Genomic DNA, 18778 nt, shown 5'->3' on the forward strand with positions numbered 1-18778 from the left:
AAATAGATAAGTAGCTAAATGAAATGAGAAATAAAATGAAAAATAAGGACAACGGTGAAAACTGAGGGACTTATATAAAAAAAAAAAAAAAAAAAAAACAGCCACAACAAACAGACAAGAGGTGGAGGTGAGGGGGTATCTGGTCCATTGATTTCTAATTATTTCCTTTTCAGTTATTTTCAGGGTGAATATTTAAATAATCTATGAAGGGCTGCCAGGTTTTGTCAAAGGCTTTGCTGGAGCTTGAAAGTGAGAACCTGATCTTTTCAAGTTTAATATGAGCTAAGACCTCCTTGAGCCAGCTGTTGAGATGGAGGGAGAGCGTGTTTCCATTTGAACAATATAAGACGTCTGGCTAGTAAGGACGTAAAGGCCAGGATCCTTCGCTTCGTTGATGGAAAGTTAAGTGTTATAGATGAGGAAGCACCAAACAGGACTGCGAGAGGGTCGGGGCTAAGCTCCATGTCCAACACTGATGAGAGTGTATCAAAGATTTGATGCCAAAAGTCCTTAAGACTTGGGCAGGACCAAAACATGTGGGTATGATTAGCTGATGGCTGCTTACACCTGTTGCAGCTGTCACTGGTGGGCTAAATGTTTGCGAGCCGAGCATTTGTGTAATGCACTCTGAAGAGGATCTTACACTGTACTAAGCCGTGCCTAGCGCATATGGAGGACGAGTGAACTAGCTCAAGAATGTGGTCCCACTGATCGTCTGAGATCAACACACCTATTTCCTCTTCCCAGGTCTGCTTAAGGCGAGAGGATTGGGGTTAAGGGAGTCAATGGAGCTGTAAATCATAGAGGTAGAACGTCTCTGAGTAGGTTTGACGGTGAGCAGGGTCAGTCAGTTCAGTTCATCAATTCAGTTGGAGAGAACAAATTGAGTGGGTTACCAAAAAAATCAATAAATCCATTGGCATTATAAGGCGTGTTAGTCATATTGTCACGACGAGTTGTCTCCTTACACTTTATTATAGTTTAATTTATCCTTATCTCTCATATTGTAATATAGTTTGGGCAAATACTTTTCCTACAACTCTTCACAAAATGTTGGTCCTACAGAAATGTTTTGTTAGGATTGCAACTTGATCAGAGTCACACGCTTCATCTACTCCTTTATATCAGAAACTCCAGATTCTTACTATTTATGATATCAATATTTTTCAGATATGCATTTTTATTTATAAGATAAATTCAAGTGAAGGAAATATTCCTGGACAGTTCAAGACTTACTTTAAATTAAATTCACAGGTTCATTCTTATTCAACTCGACGATCCTCAGATCTTCATCTTCCTAAATTTCTCACTTGTAGAGGTCAATTTTCGGTGAGATTTAGGGACTAAATTGTGGAATGATTTTTCCCACTTGGCAAAGAGCTCTTCCTCTTTGAAATGTTAAAAAAGACGTTTGAAGGAACACTTGACTGTTGTTTTGTAACTGTTTTCCCAATGTAATGTTGTACATGTATCCATGTTCTTTTTTTTTTTGTGTTTCACTCATAGTGACATGTACCGTCTTATTTGCTCAGGAGTAATTATACAAGTAATATAAGTTGTAAAAACAATATCCCATGCACACTCACACACACTTATTTTTTTGTCTTTATTATTTTTATTGCATTATTAGTTTGCCATCACTTTTGTATAGTTATACTTTTTGTTTTTGTATGTTAATCTTGTGTTCTTTATAACACATTCAATTTTAATAACTTCGGTGGAGGCTTCAAATAAGCCCATTGGGTTTTTTGCCTCTTCCTGCACCTATAGTATTTATATTTGATATTTCCTGTATATTTTTAAAACTGTGCAAAACAATAAGCTAAACTAAACTAAACTAAACTAATCAGTGACCCGGGTGGAAGATTAGGAAATTGGGGGTAGGTGGTTTGGATAAAGTGCTTTGACTTGGAGGATGCGAAAAAAGTGGGAATGGGGCAAATTAAACCTGGTTGCAAGCTCCGCAAAATCAGTGAAAACGCGTTCTTTATAAAGGTCTTTGACTGTTAGTAGGCCCTTGTCTCGCCAGACGCGAAATGTAGGGTCAGATATCGATGGTGGAAACATATGGTTTTTAAAAATCGGGGCTAGGGATGAAGGCTCATTCAAGCCATAATGTTTATGAAACTGGGTCCAGATCTTCAATGAGTTGACTACGACATGGTTCTGTGAAATATTATGAGTCTTGAGAGGGAGTCGTGCGGTGAGAAGGGACTGCAATGTGAACTGCGAAGATCGTAGCTCAATTTGGGCCCATGAGGGAAGCGTTTCAACCTTGTTGTCGATCCAGTAGCCCAACTTGTTGATGTTATATGCCCAATAATACTGGATAAAGTTGGTTAACGCTAGACCACCTAGCTTTTTGGGACCTTTGCAAGAATCTTTTGGTCCACGTTCAGAAGCAAGATAGGTCTGTAGCTGCTGCATTCCACGGGATCTTTATCCTTTTTCAGTAAAAGGGAAATATTGGTCAGTTTACCACTGACAAAAGAATTATTATAAACATTAACTAAATGTGGGTTAATAAGGTTGGAATACGCTTTGTAAAATTCCACACCAAAGCCATCCGGGCCGGGGGACTTGCCATTTTGTAGCTGCCCTATAGCCTCCATAACCTCCGCCGCTGAGATTAATGCACCCAGTTTGCCAGCCAAGTCAGTATCTACTTGGGGATACGTAATCCTCTCAAGAGGGTTATGGCTGTCCCAGATTTCAGGCCGATGCTCTGAGGTGTAAAGGTTCGAATAAAATTCAAAAACGCGTCATTTATTAACCTGGGGTCAGTGACTATTGTCCCGGATACCGACTTTATCCTTGGGATAAGTCTTGATAGGGCAGTAGCTCTGGTTTGGTGGGCAAGAAGTTTACCCGCTTTATTGCCCAGTTCAAAGTAGCGCTGTCTCGTTTTTAACAATTGTGATTCAACCTTAGATGTCAACAGGCGGTCAAACTCAAGCCTGGAATTTAAGGCGCTGATCGTAAAGAGTGGGATTGGGGGCGGCGGCGTATTGTGTGTCCACTTTCAATAATTGGTCCGAGAGCCAGATCATCCTATCCGTGTCAGCCTTTTTCTGCTGGGAAGCAAATGAAATAGCCTGTCCCCGTAGGTACGCTTTACATGCTTCCCACAGAGTGCCTCTCGCAATGTCAGGGGTGTCATTTGTCTGGGAAAAATTTGCGATTTCGTTCGAAAGAAATATTTTGCAACTGGAGTTGTTTAACAAAAAATGGGAAAGCCTCCACTGGAAGTGTGGAGGGGTGCGGTTAGGAAAGTGCATGACAGCCGATGTAGGTGTATGGTCCGAGACCACTATGCTATGATATTCGCTGGAGGTGATCCAGTGTAATAGTCTGTTGTCCATGAGAAAAAAGTCAATTCTAGAGTACGAGCTATGAACGTGGGAGAAAAATGAAAAAACTTGAAGAATCTCCAAGGATCGCTTAAGCTTAGCCGGTCTGCAAGGGATTTTAGCGTCATTGCAGAGTTGGTTATATTGAGGTGTCTAGAGGAGGACCTATCTAAAGCAGGATCCTGGATAAGGTTGAAGTCACCTCCTATGATTGGGTAGTGACTATCTATATAGTGGAGGAGAAGAGGTGAGTAATAAATTTGTCGTGGTCCCAAACAGGGGCATAGACACTCACTAAGATGACCGGAATGTCGAATAACCTACCTAATACGGCTACAAAACGCCCGTTAGGGTCCTCAACAGTTTTTGTGGATTCAAACGACACGTTCTTACCAATAATAATAGCCGCCCCTCTCGCCCTCGCTGAAAACTTGGAATGAAACACGTGACTCATCCGGGGTCTGTTAATGCGCAGGATCTCAGTAGACTTGAGATGTGTTTCCTGGAGAAAATATTTGTCCCCTTTAAGATGTTTCAAATTAAATCACTTTACCTCTTTTAATTATTCCATTAACGTTCCATGAAACGAGATCAAGTTCAACACCTATTGACGGACTCTAATTTGGATTATCTATGTCTATCTGAAACGTGGCTAAATTGTAATATCCCAACACATATGATTGATGTAACTGGTTATGTCTGCTTTAGGAAAGACAGACTGACAGGAAGGGGGGGTGGAGCATTGATTTACATTAGAGATATTTTTAAATGTGGTGAAATTAAATTGGATACGCCTTTAGAATGTGTGGCCATTAATGTAATGTTATCAGCAAAAATGAAATGTAATATTTTGTCTTTATATAATCCTCCATCAAATGGTGCTTCATTTTACCAGGATTTAGATGAATTGCTTAAACAACTAAATTGTAGGTCTGAAACTATATTTCTAGGAGACTATAATATAAATTGGTTGGACAAAAGCAGCAAGCAAAAACTAAAAACAATCTATTCAAAATATAATTTTCAGCAAATAATTAAAGAACCGACGAGACTTTCCTAAGTCAGCAAAACTCTCATTGACTTGATTTTTACGAATAGAACTGAAAGAGTGACAAAGACGTATAATTTAATTACAGGCCTGTCCGACCACAATATGGTTTTAATTGTTAGAAAATTAACGAAAAAACGTCTACAAACTTGGTGTAATGACCATGGTAAATCAGAGTTTGCAGGTATCCCCAAGAACAAAATGACACAATTTGAAGATAAATTACAGAAAACTAACTGGGACAATGTTATGCAAATGCATGATGTAAATATCTGTTGTGCTACAATGATGAAAACGCTTACAGATTTGATGCAGAAATATATTCAGCCACTGAAACACCCACAACGGCGCAGGGCTTTACCGTGGCTGAATAAAGATATTCGCCAATTAATGAATAAAGAGATCTCGCACTTAAACACTCATTAGTTAAAAAAACACACACAGACACACTTATTTACAAAGGGTTAAGAAATAAGGTAATTAGGGAGTTGCGTACTGCAAAAACCTGCTACTTTATGCAATTAATTGCTGATTCAGAAGGGAATAGCTCAGCGCTCTGGAAACATCTAAATATTTTGACTAATCGAGCGCCTAATCAAAAAAAATCTATTGCAGAATTGAACATAAATGGAATAGTTAGTAATGATAATGTGGAAATTGCAAACGAATTTAATACATTTTTCATCAAATCAGTTGAGGAACCGGCGGGAAAATTCCAACCAGTTTAGTTAGAAGACATACCAAGAGAGCTTTCATTGTCTTTTCATTTTAAAGAGGTAAATCAAAATCAGATCAGTAAAGTTATAATCCAATTAAGGCACTCTAATGTGGCAGTCAATATAGGAGAATAACCATAGAGCCCAAGCCGGTTAATGCACTCACATGATAACAATCTTAAAGAAATGGAAAAAGAAAACAATGAAATAGATGTACTAAACAGGGCATAAAAAAAAAATGCAATTCAAATGATGCTTTGGAAAACTGAACAATTAACGGGGACCCCAAGTCCAAATCCCATCACTTAACGCCACATCTTCATGTGTCAACAATCTTTGTAATCTGCGTGAGGAGCGCTGGGTTTTGATGCTGCGGACACACGAAAGTTAAAGGCACACATTTCTGTAATGCTCAGCTGGGTGTGTCCCATAAAGTTTGTAATGGTAGCGTTAACGTTACCGGACCGCTATCCATGTAGCCTGCCAAACAGCTGCAAAGCTGAGGCAAAGGGGAAAAGAGGCTTCAAGTGGCAGACAGGGAGCCCACAAAAGGCGGACGCCTCCTCAGCTGAAGAGAAGCGTTACCATCCTTCTCGGTAATCTGAAGCTTCCCGGGTACAGCAGAGCTGGCCGCAGGCCCAGGTTGTAAAGTTTAGCCATGACATCGCGGTAGGCTGCTCGTTGCTCCACAACGTCGGGGCAGTAATCCTGTTGAATGCGGACCGCCGCGCCACAGTATTTCAGGTCGTTCCTCCGCTTACGGGCCTCCCGGACTACCAGCTCCTTGGTTTGGTGTCGATGGAAACATGCGATCACAGGTCTGGGCTTGTCCCCCTGCCGTGGCCTGGCAGCGAGGGTGCGGTGGGCTCGGCCCAGCTCCGGCGGCGTCTGTAGAACCTGGTCCCCTAAAATCTCCATCAGAGCCTCGGAGAAGAAAGTTGTGGGACGAGGGCCTTCAATGGACTCTGGCAAGCCGACAATCCTCACATTATTCCGATGGCTTCGCCCCTCCAGATCAATGTTTTTGGCCTTGAGTCTGACACAGACCTCTGACAGGTTAGTACATGTTGCTTGGAGGGCCTGAAGGCGTTCTTCAGTTGAGTAAGCGTTGGTCTCCAAGCGCACAATACGTTCACCGAAGTCAGTCACTGTGGCTTGTACCGAGTCAAGTTTAGTTTCGAGAGCAGCGAACACCGACCTGAACTCCACCGACACGGCCTGGCGGTGTTCCTAATGTTGCTAGTAGCGGTGACGACCAGGTCGGTTGTTTTCGCCTCTCTGTCCTTAGCCAGCCTAGTTCCAGTGGCCATAGTGTGTAACAAAGGTACAGCTTGCTTATACTAATAAGTCAAGACCAGTTGGGCTACGAAAAGTTAAGGTTTTTCAGGTCAGTGCGGGGGGAAAGCGAGGCGTGCGTCTACTCCATTCCTCTCTCCACCGGAAGTCCTCTCCTTGAGTTTGACCTAAACTGGGTCATGCAACTGGACAATAACCCAAGATGCACCAGCAAATCAATTACAGGTTTAAGAAAAAGAAAAAGAAACTTGATCGTGTAAATGGCTGATTTAAAGTTCGGGTACAAACCCAAATTGCTGTGTTGGGATCAAAGGAGGATTATGTATAATCTGAAGGAGCTTGATCCAAAATCCCACATAAACAACTACAACAGAGACTGGTAAAAATAAAATGTAAACCCATTAATTTGATTAATTGCTGCAACAAGCTATTGAATATAAGTTGTATTTAATTTGTTTTAGTTACACAAATAATGACACTGAGTAACACATCATGTGTTACTGTCCAATGTTATTGAGGTCGTATTTACAATATTTAAGGCTTGGCAACAAACACATATTTTTTTAATTATGTCCTGAAACACAAAACATTAAAAAGATGTATTTTATTACTCGCATGATTGTATCTGCGCCAGGCACGATGTAGAAGCCAGTATTGAAGGTCTGCGATCTCCAGCCCCTCAAGCGGCTCTACATAAAAAGAAAACACAATTTAATGGTGGATTTCAGTGATTTGGTCCAAGAGAACTTATTAAAACCCAATCAAACCCTTTCATATAAAGAAAAGCATTTAAATACTGCAGAAATGATGGATGGACTAAAGGGAAATTAAAAAAAAGAAATTTGAAACTGTACTGTAGCCACTGCCACCCTTCATTTTTGGATTTACACAAACACCATGTGAGAGTTTGCAGACACGTGATTCAAGGTCTAAGTGCTTGTCAGATGGCCTGAGGTGGGGTGTCGGGTCATGGCGGGTGAATGCCAAGCATCTATTTTGATGTGCACACAATGGTCCTCAAAAGTGCTTTTGTAGCCCTTGGATGCATTTGGACAGATGAGTTTGACCTGAGGAACTGGCTTTTCTGCACAGAGCTACGAGTCACGTGTCTACCCTGCAACCTCCCCCCACCCAGAACACATGTGGTTGTCAGTGGGGTGAAATTCATCGACAGCAACTGGCAAACGAATACAGAATTCGACCAATGAAACCCATTAGGCAACAATTTTTTTGTAAAGCAGTGAAAAGGTCAACTTTATAAGAAGGAGGCTTTGACATGACCCCACCTTTCCCCCTTTCACTCTTTCTTTTTTTTTTCTCAAGTTCCAACATTAATTGTCAGTTGGGTTTGACATTTAAACTATTTGCTGGCATGCATGTCTCACGTCCCAGCTCCAACTCACCTGATTCTGATGAATGGATTACCATCAGCTTATCATCAGGATCTGCACTGGTCTGTTACCAACTCATTTATTTGAATCAGCTGTGTTTGGTGCCGGAAAATAGCTCAAACACGAAGGGAAATGGCCTCAGAGGACTGGAGCACTGGTTTAAATGCTAGTCGTTTTCACTGTGGAAATGTGCGTCTCAGGAGTAATATGGAAAATGGTAATAAATAAAAAATGCTGTGATTCATACACCTTCTCAGGATGTGCTATGTCTTGGCATTGTATGAACCCGAATCCATCCTTATGACTTCTGCAGCACATTGCAATAAAAGTTGAGACAGTAAAGCTTTCACCAGTTTATGATGTTGCCATTTCAGCTCACAATGCTCAAAAGAGCTTTTTGGCATTCAAGACCTCAAGAAAAATGTGTGTTTTGTTTGCTATGCTGTGTCTTTCTACCTACGGTGTGCAACAATACATGTGATGAAGACACCACATTAGAACCATTTAGAAATACTCTAGACTTTCTCCATTGGGAATTAATGAGTCCAGTGTGTTTACCATTTTCTTCCTCGGCTATGCTTTGGAAATGTGTGCATATTATGGTCTTGCATCATTTTGTTCTAACATGCGTGACACACTTGGAAAATATATGTTTTTGAAGGTTGCATGCGCTGCTCTAATAGCTCAACAATTTTTTCTGCATTAATGTCACCAAAAACCTCCAAAGAGTGTGTTTTCTCTCTCTTTTTTCTGTTTGTTTGTAGGTGATAACAGTCTTGTTTTATAATATTTGGTTCATAACTTAAGGATACTGGTTTGTCTGACAACTGTACGTGTTTCCACAGAGTGGCGGTCCATCCCAGAGATTACAAACTCGCCTCTCCTTCTCCACGACAAAGGGTTTTCTCTGACTGGATTCCAGTTCCTGAAAAACCTTTGCCAAAGTAATCCCTTGCCCCTATGTAGCAACAGCTATTGATGAAGGATTATTTTTGATGCAGTGCCATCTGAGAGGTTGGAAATCACGGATGCTGAACTTCATATTGCTTCATATTCTTTGAATATGGGTTTGTGTTTTCCCACTAAATTGCCTTTTCCCACAACTGCTTCCCTTTAACCCAGTCTAACTGTTTATTCTTCTCTAGGGGGAATTGTTTTCTTTTTGTACTTTCTGTGTGTAAATCTCATTTACTTCAGCTGTTTTCTTTCAGTTCGCTCACAAACAATGAGTTCTGTTTCTGCTCATTTTGTTTTCGATTCTTTTGCTTTTCGTTTCCTACTTTGTGTTGCTTTGCCTTGTCTGTCTTCAAACCTTCCTTGATTTTCCCGTGTGTTTCCTTTTTATTGCCTCCCTATGCAGTTGTCTGTGCTCTTTGGTCTCCTCCCATCTGGAGAAAACCCATGCAAGTATGGAAAGAGTAGTATGGATTTAAAGTGCAAACCTACGAGAAGCAACAGTGTAAAAACATATATATTTTTTTCCTTTTTCTTAAATTAAGGACTAATTTTAATATTTAGACTCAACTAAAGGTGGAAAATTAGAAGTTGATACCATATTTTATTTTCCTCATGGCTTTCATCACACAGCTGCTCTCGGTGATAATAATCTTTATCACATCGGAGTTCACTTTTAAAATAAAATCAGTCATAAAGGGATCATCATTTGCAACATAATATTTTAATATAATATTTATAAAAGAAATGTAAATAAACTCAATTTAACATACAAAAACCACACCATAAACTGTTATTAAAAAGATAAAAAAATAAACAAAAAATAAAATATTAGGACAATTAACAGTGATTCCACAAGATAAAATATTATCTCAGAGCGCTTTCAAGTCAAGGCCAAGATGTTCAAGGCAGTCGCGGGGTAAATGAAGGTCTTTATTCAGCACAACTGCCTTGTTTTTGTTTTTTTTTTGTCTTTATTTAAGGTTTTAATGAGAGAAACATTTGGCTCAGAAAATACATTCAACCACATGCTGAAGATAGCAACACACTTCTTTTAAGTTAAATTAAGACATAAATAAGGGAACTAACATGCAGATTCCTTTGATTATTATCCTTCCCTCTTGTGCTTTGTTTTCATTTCGTTATCCTCCGCACATTCTTCTCTACAGTGTCCTTGAGGAACTCAGGTAGCTGCCTCTGAGGTTTCTCCTCCCACAACTTCTTGTTTCTCTTGTTCCGTTTGGATGAATGTGGGCTGCTCCACCTGAAATGAGTCATCCGGTAGGTCGCGTCTTTTCTCTCCTGCAGGCCCGGAGGCCTGCTTGCTCTGGAGCTGGATCTGGATCTCTGCGATCCCTGATTTTGTGCACTTCCTTCATGAGCACCCTTCTTTCCCTCAGCCTTGTCGCTTCCCAGATGCCTACGAGCCCGAAATGGGAAGCTGCTCTCGGAGGAGCTACCTCCTTCCAGGGAAGAAGCAAACACCTTAACTGGCCGGCGTTTGCGTCCGGAGGGCTTCCCCCAGCGGAAATGCTCCATGGAGTATGAGCGGCGGTTGTCGCTGTGGGCTGTCAGAGCTGACTCGGATATTTCGTCTTCAGATGCTAAAGTGGCCAGAATGATCTTGAGTAAGAGGTCCCCATCATCATAATGATAATCATTGTTGTCTTTGTCGTTAACTGGAAGGACAGATGCATCCAAGTCTGGGATTTCACTCTGGATCTCAGATATGCAGAGCTGAACACAGTCCTGCAAGATAGAGATAAAGATCAGTCCAACTATTTGATCATTTCTTTCAAAAGTAAAAATCCCATTCATAAAATAATCTAGATCAGAATTTGTTTGTAGTTTGAGATAATATATACCGTATTTTCTGGACTATAAGCCGCTACTTTTTTCATAGGTTTTGAACCATGCGGCTTATACAAAGGTTCAGCTATTCTGTGGATTTTTCTTCCACCGCTTGGGGCGCTCTAACCGGAATTAGAATCAAAACTAAGACAAAATAAATGCAAAGAAGAATACGCCACTTCTTCTTTAGCAGATAGAAGTAGGTAGAAACATATTTCAAACAGATAAATAGATACCGGTTATTTTCTCTTGGTTCTGTCCCATTTTGATCAGCAAAGTTGCTGCCGTGTTAAAAGAACTATTTAGGTACATACATGTACATAATTTACAGCTCAAAATCGTTCTGTACATGTAGTAAATATCTAATCTAACAACATAAATATCTGCGGCTTGCATATCTTTTTTTTTTTTAAATAGAGCGGGTGCGGCTTGTATATCTTTTTTTTATTATTTTTTAAAAATAGAGCGGATACAGTTTATATGCAGGTGCGGCTTATAGTCCAGAAAATACGGTAATCAAATCCAAAACCCGGCACAAACAACATGAATAGAAAAAGAGAAAGATTTCAAAACAAGGTTTTGGATGTTCTTTAGCTGAAGTCTGCCGTTTGCAGACTTTATTAGAGGGGGGGTGACAGGTTTGGGTATAAAGGGAACATCCATCAATAGCTCATGGGGGGCTAAAACCAAGTGGGAAGGTGATGGTCAGCTTATGTGGGTTTTTTGTGCAGTATTTGATGCTGAAGTGATTCTGCAGCATTTCCAAACTAATGCATATTTGCCACTGAAATAAGAAAACAGGGTTTCCTTCTTTAGAATCAAACCACCAAAATAACAAACATTTTTGGCACCATGAAAGAGCGCTATAATAGCTATTACTCTCTTTTAAGCAGAAATGCTCAAACATTTGAGTCGCTGTATGAAATGTAAATGCAATGATTTGCAAATTTCATTCAGTCATGTTTTATTCACAACAGTTCAAAGAACACAAAAAATTGACATTTTGCCATTAAAAAAAACACCTGTTGGCTAGATTTAATTGGCCGCAGCATGTCTCAGAAAGTTTATCACTCTTCTTTTAACAACAGCTTCCATACATCTGGCAGCTGAGGAGACCAGAGTTTTCAAAGAGGAATGTTGTCCAGTTTTTGTCTGATAAAGGATTTGAGCTTTTCAACAGTCCTGGCTCTTCTTTGCCGCACTTGTCGTTTGCTGCATTTGAGACGCAAAGCCTCTCTTGCAAAAGACATCATTTTGAGTGGGAGAATGTCTTACACCTGTATAGACCTTTCACTGTTAATGTTTCCAAGTGCAAACCTGCCCCTTTTACATGCAGCTTCATACCATCAGAGATGCAACCGTTTGAACTGAACACTGACAACATGGATGGACCCTATCCTATTTAGTCCTGGGAATGTCAAAGGTTTCTAAAAGAAATTGGGATTTGACCAAATCTACGTTCACAAAAGCCTTGTATTGACAACCAGTGAGTCAGCTAACTGACTGAGGCTGCTGATGCTGGTCAGAAGTGGTTCTTTATATTCTACAGACTTCATATGTCTTACTTATTCTCACTTTATGTTGGATGGAAATCAATTTTTAGCAAAGCGTCCTGCAAATTTCTCATTCAAGTTGAAAAACTTGAAGTCAAACAGACGCATAACCACATCCTTATTAGAAGGGCCGCGCTGTTCACATCATGAGTGCTTTGAATTTATCATCAGCTTAAGCGGTAACGGATCATGTGTGCCACACTTCAGGATCTGATCATCTTTAATCAGTTCAGAGAAGGAAAACAAAAGTATTTCAGTACAAAATTAAAATCAAAACTAGGTCTTTGAACATAAACAGTAAAATGATTCAGGGAGTCTGGGCCCTCTGGGTAGAGGCAGCCAAAGCAGGAAACCACTTTAGGATGCTTGTAAACCTTTGAGTCCTCAGGCGGCGCTACGCTTGCGTATGTGTGAAGATACTATTGATGCACGGGCTTATGTTGGAATCTTGGCACAGTGATGTGCTACCTTCAGGGCGAGGTCTTTTCTCTGAAGTCTGCGGTTGTTTCAGCAGTACAACGCTAGACCTCCTTCAGCTCGACTTAAAACAGCTCGTGTTCACGAACACAGACTGCGTGTGCCTTAACTCGCCTGCCCGTGGTACGGAGCTGTCTCTTATTAAAAATCTTATTTTACAAAGGCACTATAAAGAGAACAATCAGTCAAAGACGAACTTGGACTTTTGTGCAGCTGGGATTTTATACCGAGAGGAGAGATTGGTCTTGAAAGGCTGTGGCATATCGTGTCCTTCAGTTACAAATGAAATAAAGACTGAATATAAAAGTAAGGGTGATGTAAAATATCAATAAATGTAGCTTTCAGTCAGGATGTTGGTGTTGCTGGCATCACATTTACATTTGCCTGTAAGCAGATGATTCATTTTATGGCTACTTCAATTTGTACAATAAAAGTCCAAATAATGTAGAAGCTCAGAAACCTTTCCTTTTTTCTTTTTTTTTTCTTCAGGAAATGGTGTTTGGAGTTTCGAAACAGACCGTGTGTCATCGTGACTAGTAGGGTAAAGGTTTTACAAATTAATGTCTCCTCCTGTTGACAGACCATAGAATTATTTGCTTTTAGTTTGCCCACATATAATGGTTTTTATTTTTGTATTTATTTTATTTTTTATTTTTTTATGTTTAGAGTATTGGTTTTGCATATGAATGTTATGGATTTAAAAGGTCCAATATGCGGTCTGAAAAACTGAAATTATGTGACACAACAATCTGATGTCATCCAAGGATGTGTTACAGAAGACTTTAGGTTAATGTAAGGACATTATGATCAGTTATATAACACTGATGGGAGCTATTTCCTGCATAAATTGTCCTTAACTGGTTGATTTCACTCAGATGCTCGAATAAGTGTTTATATAACCCAAATATTATTGGCATAACACACATTTTGCATCTGAAAATGTAAGTATTTGGGCAACTACTGTTTGAGAGTGATTTGTACAAGTTGAAATATTGTGACGGAAGGGTCAGACATTTCTGCCCATTCAGGCGTAACCAGGTCTCCTGCTTGCCACACTTTTCTCAGCTATCGTTGACACTGGAATAATTAAAAGTCTAACTTTGGGGTCCTGGATGGCTCAGTGGGTTGAGCGGGCGCCATTTGTAGAGACTGTCATCCTCGTGCAGACAGCGCAGGCTCGAGTCCTGGCCTGTTACCCTGTACTGCAATGTCTCCCCCCTCTCTCTACCCATTTCCTGTCTACTTACTTTCTCAATGAAGGCCACTAGTGCCACAAAAGTACAATTAAAAAACACGAAGGGAGAAATATGATCAAGCTCGTCACTTGTTAAGTCTGCACTCTCAGGTGGGTCAAAACTGTACTTAAATACAAATTTAAATAAAAATAAAAACACGCATTTCAGTTATTTTGAGGTCCCAGTTTATGTTTAAAAGCTACTGATTAAACATGAGACTATTCAGAAAATGTCCTCAATTCATTTGATTCTTCTGTAATAACAGTAAAAAGAGCTGTTACATCATTTCAGGTGTGTCTGAAAAGGTACAAAGTCTAAAAAAAGGATCGTATGGCATTACACAAAGGTCCAGGACAGTTTTTTCTCAACCTGGAGGAGAAATTTTAAATGACTTTCTCCAGGACCAAGAATGAATATTAAACACAGAATAGTTTTTGTTTCTATAGTAGGCCCATTACTTCCTCCTGTCTTTAGGCTGGCCGTTTGAAATGTCATTTGACCTATGAAGACAGCTTTTGAGCTCTGATAATTGCAGGAAACAGGAGGAAGGGGTAGAAAGTGACAACAGATAAATGAGGAGACAGTAACTTACGAGTATCTGTTCCCTGGTGTTCAAGTCCTGGCATATGGAGTTGTCCAAACACATTGACCTAAACCCGGGAACGCACACGAATGTCATCACCACCAGAAATAACCAGCATAGACACACCATCTTCAGCTTGGTGCGGGGGGCAACCGGTCAAGGGTCTTTAGCTGAAAAGAAAGGAGAGTGGCAGTGAAGAAAGAAGAAATTATCCTGAGAAAACTGAAAAGGTTTCAATCCCAAAAGAATAAGATCATCACTTGATCACCCTAAATGGAAAGAACTGTGAGTTATATCTTCAAAAAATGCAGTTGATGTCTCCTGATCATTGGACTTGCGTAACACCTTCCCCCCCGTCCTTATATAACTTTGCTTCAGATCCACATTTTGAAGAAGTAGCACTGGAGGATTTGTGGCTGTGTGTCATGGTTGAATAATTGTTGAGCTCAAATACCAACGGTCATCATTCGTCTTGCAGCCAGCATTACACATATCATAGCAGATGCTCTTGTTTTTCAGCAGTGGATTTATCTCAAAGTGGTTAATGAAGGCCAAAATGTGTCAGGGATTATGTAAACTCTCTTCTGTCAGGGTTTGCAAAGACAGTAAAGGTTTGTATAGAAATCGCCGGCAGCCTTGCAGACTTTTAAAAAGGAGTGCTTTGTGGTCATGTTTAATTATAGAAGGGCAAGGTTTCTTGCCTCCAATTTTTCATGTGAGGTTCTTTCTGAAGGCAAACAAATGTCACTGTTAACTGAAGCCACTGGAACCGTTTTCATTTAAAAAGAGTAATGTTATGCTTTAAAGTAAAGACTGACCTTTATCTCTCTCTAAGCACAAATCCTGTTATCTACACCCCTGAAAGAAAACTGTTGTCTTGAGTACAGTAGTTACCATTGTTTGAATTTGTTGGAAAGTCATATAAAGCAAGTCAAGCATATAATCCTGAGCAATTTAGCTTGATGATATCCACCCACCTCCTTTACTGTGACAGAGCTTCATTAGGTTACTGCTATTTCATTCATGCCGTTTTACTACATTTTTCAAAATAAAAGTGTTCAACTGGGCACAACAACCTTTGAAAAAGTTCTCAGGTGAAGAAGAAACCCCCGAAATGCTCATTCACAGGTTGATCTTGTTTAGGTGGATACGTTTAAAGAGGTTTTTCATACTAAAAACAACAACAACAACAAACAAAACAAAAAAGACACATTGCTAACTGCTGCGGTGCCTCTGATGCATCCTGTCTTTCTAACACCCCTCCTCCAAAAAAACAACTAAATATGTCGTTTTTTATCAGATTGATCAAAAATGTCCGGCAGTTGCTCATTCTCTTATTAAAGAGAGCCAAACCAGCTTTTGGGTGTCAAGAAATAAAGATTTAAGAATGGTTCATAATTTCATCTCTGAAGTTTAAAAAAAAGTGTATAAATTATGATTTAAAACAAAACAAAACAAAACAAAACATATGTTTATTAATGAAATTGCTCTTAAATATTGAGAAAGATTACTATTTTAAATATATTGGCTATCCATAGGATATTTTTCCTCGAAAAGGAGCTGTGTTTGATTCTTAGAGAGTCTTTGGTAAACTCGTGGCATAAATCTTAGCCAGAGATTGTTAATGTTTTGATTGAAGGGCTGCGAGCTCATCACATGAGCTAGTCCTCTCAGGATTACAAGTCATCTCTGGCATCATTATGGTACTGTCATATCTGTCATATACTGTCTATCATTTTTTGTCTTTAGCTACTTCTTCTATATATATAGAATATATATAGAAATAAATATAGGATATCTCAGAGAATTTAATTGAATTTATGCCCACAGGATGATTGATTCACCACATGTATATTTTCTGAAACTTCTTCAAACCTTTACTAAATACAGCCTTATTTTAATTAAATCAGTGCACTAGGCTTGTTAAAGTGCGTCATCTGAGAAACGAGAATCCTTCGTGGTCTCTTTTTTTTACGTGTCTCCCTTCACACAAATATTTTTAGCCTATTCCTGGTCAAACCTTGGGTTTCTCTGAATAATTAAATGAGAAGAACTTCAACTGGTCTCCGAAGTACACAAGGTTAAGGAGCATTTAATTATACAATTACAAGGGCATCATTTTTTATTTAGAAAACTAAAGGAATGTGCAGAGTGGCTCAGAATTTAATCTGGTAACCTTGTTAAGAAAAAAAAAATCTGAGTCCTACAGACCCAAGTCATACAAGCCCATACACACTATGATGATGGTAATTTATTAACTTAGAATTTGATTAAATAAGCTTTGGATTTTCTTCTACGGTCTTTTCAGTACTGACAGAAAGCTCTGTAGACACTGAGCTGATTTAAAATGCCTTATCCACCAATGCGTTTTGGTGCAAATTTCAGTGTGATAAGGGGAAAGAAAAAAAATTCCGGTATGGAAAGAAACAATCTGAGGAAAATGTCAAACTTATTCTCATGCAGATTCCAACATTAACTGACTGATTATCTACAATGCACTTCTCATCTCTATGTGCAATCTTTGAAACATTTTTTCCACTTTTTTTGTTTAAATTCAAATCAATCATTATAGGGTCATTCTCCAGAGGCTAGACAGCATAAACACAAAATTAAAATGTAAAAAAATGACAATTAAACTCATTTTGCAAGTATAAACATTTTACAGCTTCCCCAGAAAACCCTATCACACATTTCGCCAACTTGCCATTGTGCATGGAGGAAATGTTTGGCAAGGGAACAAGTTAATTTCCCCTTCTTTGTTCGGAAATTGCATCCTGTTGTTCCTCTCTCCCTCTTCCGCGATTCCAGCGAGTGGCTCCTTGGTGGGCCATCGTCTTCCTAACTCTGGCAGAAATGCGTCTCTACCTACGGCATGACTCACTCAGCTCAGCTCTGCATAGATGTATTCTCATAGATTCTGTAGTTTTGAGGCTTTCTTTTAATTTTTTAGATAGGCATGCATGTTATTGGCTCACATCAACGCAAAGCATGTCAGGTTTGGCTCCAAACTTTGCAAAACAAATGCAGCAGCTAGTTGTAATCAGTGTTAACTCAACACTATTTAGATTAAAAGTAACACTTTAAGGGTAAATTTGTTCAGGTGTGAGCTGCTTTCCAACACCTGCAGTGTTAAACTGACCACACATCAACAGTGTTAATCCTGATCACTGCACAGCATTGAAGTAACTTTGGTTCCTTGTTGCTTAATTAACTATTTTAAAAGTTAATTAAGCAAACCCTAACCTTCTCTCAAAAGAGAGAACACATAAAGACACTTTTTCCAGTCTTGAATACACTCTCAGTGTTAATTTAACATTGGTGATTTTGCAGTGTGGCTTATCAACAAATCTATTCCTATTCATTCAGAAGAAAACGGGAAATTATAAAATAATCCCATGCAACATTTTATCCAGTTATACTAGATACATAATTGAAGATTAACATTTTTTTTTTTTACCTTGAAACGATGGTCCTTGTCCCCTTGTTTCTCACGGCTTTTGTCCAGAGAGCTCCCAGAAAGGCAACACTCAGCTGTTGTCCCTCTCCTGCCTTCCTGCCTCCTCCCCGCTCTGTAATGAAATGCTCGACAGGAGATGGGTCTGGTGTAGCTTCCTTAGAGGAGGAAAGCTCTTTTTATAGACACGAGAAGTAAAGAGCGTCGAGTGTCAAGGACTTTGGGTGTAATTAAGGTGAGGCGTCACTGAGTCCTCTCTGAATGGGAAGCGTCTGAGGGGTTTTGTGTGGCCGCCCACTCTGTTTCTCATCAGTATAGTGCAGCCTCACTTCATCAGATAAAAGCTCAAGCACAAGTGAACTTCTTAACTCCCTGCCCTCTTTTTGATTCTCTTCTGTTTGAGAAACGTGACAAAGCCTTCACATATCCTGAATGTGGGGGATTATTTGGTATACATTGTTGATCTTATTTTTATTTCTTAAGTGCACGTTTTCATTATGATGTGGTGCTCGTTTTATATGAGCTGTTAATCAGTGGCCCTTTGTCGCTCCTGACTCCTAATCCCATAAAGGTCGGTACTAATCACACACATCTGGACACCGTGAGCTGCAGCTTGTCAAAGACGGGGTGTGTGTGAAATCAATTGGACTGATTTGATCTTTTTTTTTCTGTTCTTTTTTCTGCGGTTCTTGTTTTTGAAGGTGTGCGTGTTCCCCTTTGTGGAAACGTCATTAGGAGGACCTGAGTCACTTGGCAGACGTCATGACTACGCCTCAAATGGAGAAGCTGCACTCACACACACATGCGCATGCATGCATACAGTGCTTTGCAGATCAAAAAATATCAATTTTGACAAGTGTCAATCACCTC

The 18778-nt window shown here is 39.6% G+C and overlaps 1 protein-coding gene across 1 annotated transcript; it reads right to left on the bottom strand.

Annotated features, from left to right (window-relative positions):
- Window positions 1-9512: 9512 nt before the first annotated feature.
- LOC133464615 (pro-opiomelanocortin-like) lies at window positions 9513-18078 on the bottom strand. The gene is made up of 3 exons (XM_061746695.1): window positions 17912-18078; window positions 14464-14624; window positions 9513-10504 (listed from the first exon to the last, which is right to left on the bottom strand). Exons 2-3 carry the CDS (start codon window positions 14581-14583, stop codon window positions 9890-9892), a joined length of 735 nt encoding a protein of 244 aa, XP_061602679.1. The 5' UTR covers window positions 14584-14624; window positions 17912-18078; the 3' UTR covers window positions 9513-9889.
- Window positions 18079-18778: the final 700 nt, after the last annotated feature.

This window comes from Cololabis saira, chromosome 18 (genome assembly GCF_033807715.1).
Source record: "Cololabis saira isolate AMF1-May2022 chromosome 18, fColSai1.1, whole genome shotgun sequence".
Taxonomy (NCBI): Eukaryota; Metazoa; Chordata; class Actinopteri; order Beloniformes; family Belonidae; genus Cololabis; species Cololabis saira.